The sequence below is a fragment of the Trichoplax adhaerens genome, genomic scaffold, assembly GCF_000150275.1.
Source record: "Trichoplax adhaerens TRIADscaffold_245 genomic scaffold, whole genome shotgun sequence".
Classification (NCBI taxonomy): Eukaryota; Metazoa; Placozoa; class Uniplacotomia; order Trichoplacea; family Trichoplacidae; genus Trichoplax; species Trichoplax adhaerens.
The window spans coordinates 4,104-8,943 of NW_002061162.1; the positions used below are offsets into that span (position 1 = coordinate 4,104).

The 4,840-nt window shown below is 28.9% G+C and overlaps 1 protein-coding gene across 1 annotated transcript in view; it reads right to left on the reverse strand.

The window, feature by feature from the left end:
* TRIADDRAFT_62639 (uncharacterized protein) overlaps positions 1-4,821 on the reverse strand; it is a gene marked incomplete at both ends in the record, with an annotated part of 6,177 nt that extends 1,356 nt beyond the window's left edge. Inside the window, 10 exons of the mRNA XM_002118581.1 lie at positions 208-279; positions 956-1,063; positions 1,420-1,491; positions 2,077-2,148; positions 2,448-2,519; positions 3,123-3,194; positions 3,484-3,555; positions 3,740-3,811; positions 4,289-4,360; positions 4,691-4,821. Of these exons, the coding sequence (XP_002118617.1) occupies positions 208-279; positions 956-1,063; positions 1,420-1,491; positions 2,077-2,148; positions 2,448-2,519; positions 3,123-3,194; positions 3,484-3,555; positions 3,740-3,811; positions 4,289-4,360; positions 4,691-4,821 (815 nt within the window). The remainder of the gene's footprint in view (positions 1-207; positions 280-955; positions 1,064-1,419; positions 1,492-2,076; positions 2,149-2,447; positions 2,520-3,122; positions 3,195-3,483; positions 3,556-3,739; positions 3,812-4,288; positions 4,361-4,690) is intronic.
* Positions 4,822-4,840: the final 19 nt, after the last annotated feature.

A 4,840-nucleotide genomic window follows, 5' to 3' on the forward strand; every position in this document is an offset into this window, starting at 1 on the left:
CTAAAAAATCATTTTTTAAGTTAAAATTTATAACCCTGGATTAAATGATATTTAGTATATACCAGATCTTGCATGAATAGGGTTGCTCTGTATCCCGATGATATTTTCGTAGATACTTTATAGAAAAATTTTACTAGTATGTACTTATAACTTATAGGTCATTAGTAGATTACGCTCTAACAGTAGGCTATATTTATGCTGGCTTACAGTATTTTTAAATTTGTTAACGGATTAAATGCCTCTTCGTCAACACTCGTAATGAAGCTGTTATGTAGATTTCTACAGAAGTATGAAAGAAAATATCCAGTTAACCTAAAGCTTAAAGACAGTTTATATCCAATGAATGGATATACGTATTTTCCTTATTTTGGTATAAGAATCGATAATAGTGTGTAATGCGGCAATAAATTTTTTAACGGGCAATAAGTTCTGCTTTGTTAGCATTACAATTTCTCCAACACGGTCCCATTTGCCTTGCCAAAGACTTTAGGTGGTATTGAATTTAATAAAGTAGACGATAGGTCCCTAAATTTTTGCGATAGTAAAGGATACTTCAATAATATGGCCATTTCTTAGCAAACTTGAATAATTTTTTAGGCAAATAATATTAATAGCAATAATTGCTATAATTTAACTGTAGGCATTAAAAATACTTAGTACTTAATATTCAGTATTTAATTAATTGAAAATCTAATGTTTCAAGTAACATCGTAATTTAAGTATTCTCTATTGAAGTCGGTTATCAATCTACAGTGTAGAGCTTACAGTATCTTTAGTGATGTAAGATTGGCAAATGCATTTTCAGACAAACTTTGAATTTTGCATCCGCTCATGTCTCTGGTGTAGGAAATAAAAAAGATATCCTCAGCAATATTTTTATTCCTAAAACGACTAGAATATCTCTATTAAGACTTATAACAGAATATAAAATCTGATTATAAGAATAGTGACTTACAAAGTTTTAAGCATAGCATTATTAGAAAATAAGTTGGCTTCAATGTCGTTTATGGAGCAAACTCTCATGTCACTAAGTAATTTAAGAAATTTTTTCTGTCTTAAAAATCTGAATAATTATAACAGAGTGCAGTCTTTGGCATAACTTACAGTTTCGATAAGTGAGTAAGGTATGAAAATGTTGTATTTGATATTTGGCTAATTCCATTCCCTGATAATTCCCTTACATAGAAGTATAGGTTTAGAATATTGTTCAATACCTAAGAAAGTAGCCTAAATCGTATAATCGATTACAGTGTCTGAAGTTTGGATGATCCTACAAAAGCTGTGGAGCTGATAGTAGATACATAGTTATCAGTGATAATTCTGAAAGAGACATGATATCGCTTTAATGCTAATTTCTGCAAGATAGCTACGTAGCTGTAGTTGGAATTGATTGCTCAGTTAATGCTAACAAAATCTTACAATCGATTTAGGGAAGGTAGGTTACCAAACATGATGCTGCTGACCGACACAAGTCTGTTCCAAGATAAATTACTAAAATCAAAAGTAGATTTTCAACTTTAATTATTAACATTCACCTTGAAACATTTATCGGCTAAAATCATCTTACAAGAATGTGACTAGCTCATGTATGTTATAAAACTAATTACTAGTCTTATACTATTCTCCATAAATTCATAACTGTTAGCCAACATCAAAATATCAAATATTAATAAATTTCTACTGCATACGTAGTGTGATAAAAGACTATAAATGCTTTGCAAACTGATAAATGTAATAATATCACAAATAACGTAATAACATTCAGACAGTATCGCAGTAAAACTTAAGACTAGCGTCATATTAAATAAATGAGGAGAAAATGAAGTTTTTCATTTAATAAATATCGTGCAATGTGCAATGTTACAACAATTTGAAACATTTAAATACTTTAAATCGAAGTTGTTATCTTTTATCTGGCATAGATTTTGGGAAATAAATGAATTAAGTTTGTTTAGTGAACCTTGTGCTACATTATTGCTGAGATATTAATTTATTGTTTATATAGTTGATATTAAGTTTTACAACAGCATCTGTTCTATAAAAGCACGAAATTTAAATGTTTATAAAGTAGCTTACATATAACTTAGTTTAGTGAGATTGGCGAATGCTCTAGGTTCGATTATTTCTATTTTATTGCTGAATAATCTCCTAAAAATGTAAAAAAATGATGCGATCTGAATAAATTATTAATAAGGATAATAAAGTAAATTTTTAATTTATTCTAAAGTTATAAGTCTGATATGTAAATTGCTATTATTTTGGCAAGCATTACAGTAACTCCAAATTCCACATTCCATACAATAAGTGACTTCTAACGATTGTTAATTCATTGCCATACAATGATCTAGATAGAGAGGACGTTCAAATAGTGAAGGAAATTTTCAACAAAGTTAAGTATTTGATGTTCTGATGTCTTAAATAATAGTTCTAAATTCTCATTGACTTACAGGCGCTTAATGCTGGAAAGTTCAGAGAACATATAATTTTCCAAATCCAGGAAGTCATTTAAACTGACGCTCCTAGTTTAAAATTATATTCAATGACCATTAATGGAGTTTACTTATTTACCAAAAGTACTTTAAATTTACAATACTCTACAAAAAGGGCTGTTTGAAATAAATGTTCAACGAACTTAATGCAAACTTAGTTACATGATCATTCAATCGAAAAATATTCGATACTTATTATATACGTTGATTATAAAAATTTATAATCAAGTTTAAATAGGTATAAATGTTAAAAATCTTTAGTCCTGATGGATTAATTCGAACGAAAAGGATTTACTTTAAATTGGTAGTCATAAAAATTTGCTACCAACTTACAGAACTTCCATATTTACAAACTTGGAAAACACAGAGTTAGTCAAATTTTTTATGGTGTTGGCAGCGAGACTCCTGCAATCATAACTCATCAGATTCATAACTTTGTTTTGTTTTTCAGCTATTTAGTTATTTTACTGATAATTAATATTCAGATATACAAATGCAACTTTCAAATTAATAAACACTAAGATCTAACTATACTCAATTTTCGCGTAGTATCGTAGTCTAATTAGAGATAGAGCCTTTCAATCTTTAAGGTTAATAGCTACAAGGATTTTAAATCAATTATATGTAACTTACAGTAGGTACAAGTCTTCGATGCCATCCCAGCTTTTCTGACTAACTTTTGCAATTAAGTTTGTATTAAGGTATCTAACCGATACAAATGCATTCTATTTACTACATAAATCTAGTTTTATTTCTTAGTGATCGCTTTTTCATGAAGGAAATATGACATCAATTCTATCTACTTGCAACTTACAATCTCTTCAACAATGGCATATTTCGAAATACCCCTTCCTGCACTTCGTGAATTCGGTTATCTGTTATTGCCCTTTTGATAGAGTACCGTAGTTGTCGATAAATTATAGCTCTTCATTTATTTCTAGTTGATGAAAGAATTCGATATTTGATCCGCTCTAGTATACTATACTTAACTTACAAATAAGTTAACTTGCTCAATCCTCTAAAGCCAATATCTTGTAAGTTACTTATTTCATTTGTGTCCAAAGAACTACATCGGAAAATGATATTCAATAAATTTATTATTTATACCTACATTCATCAGGTGTAATACCACCTAGATGGAGACAGGTATTATATAAATCATAGCAGTCAATTTTAACACATTATTAACTAAAAAGAATTCTTACTTACTCAAATTAAGTAATACTAATATTTTAACGAGAACAACTTACAGTGTCGTTAAATTTGAAAGTGGTAGAAATACTCCATCTGCTATTAAATAAAGCCTATTTCTGGTAATAGATCTAGTAGTTTTGATGTAATATTATATTTAATTAGTAAAAGTGACATACTGCAATAAATGAATGACGTAAAGGCATCGTAGTTCCAAGTATTATGGTATAGTACTGCATATAAAGTTACTCACTTAGTGTTAAAAATTATCTATTGCTACTGTATTTATAATCATTAACAACATGTTTTGTTCAGATCATTGCAAAATTTCGGTAGCAACCTTTTACTGCTACAGAACATAGCATAATGTTCTATAAAGATAAACTAAAATCATCTTACAAAGTTTGTAAATTTTCCAAATCTTCAAATGTCGAAATAGAAGTCAACGTCTGCAATAAATTCGAATCCAGCATCCTTTTGAATAATATAAGTGTAATTCAATCTACTACTAAATCATTTCGCATCGTAAGCTACACGATAACGAACTATTATAACTGACTTTAGTTGCTATTAGCAAAATAAATAATATAAAGAATTCTTTCACTTACAAGCTCTTTAATTCTAGTAGACCTGTAAATGCTCCACCTTCAATTACTTCTATTTTATTATTTCTTAAATCTCTATTATAATAATGATAAACTATTTAGAATTTTTAGTATGTTTCTAAATGTGCTGAAATTGAATGAAAGTAAAAGTAGATGAAATGCATTCGGCACTCGTGTTATAATTTGTATTTAAACATTTAAACGCGTTTCCATTGTGGAAAACGTACAGTTGAACAAGACTAGAGTAGTTGTTTAAATCGTGATTTCTTATACGGCGAATATTCGTCCCAGTAACCTGTCTAAGGTAAGTAATATTTTATTAATCGATCATCGTTATATTTTACCAGTTAATAATTTAGGTTCGTAATATGAGAATTACATAGTGCGATCTTAATGGATCTTAACCTAATAAAAACGTCATTTAAGACATCATATTCTATTTCTAATGTATCTAAGTTAAGTAAATAAGCATCAATAACGTACAAGATGGTGACATTATCCATAATTTCATCACCAATTGGAAAATTAGTCATCATTTCGTCGGTGCATAAAACG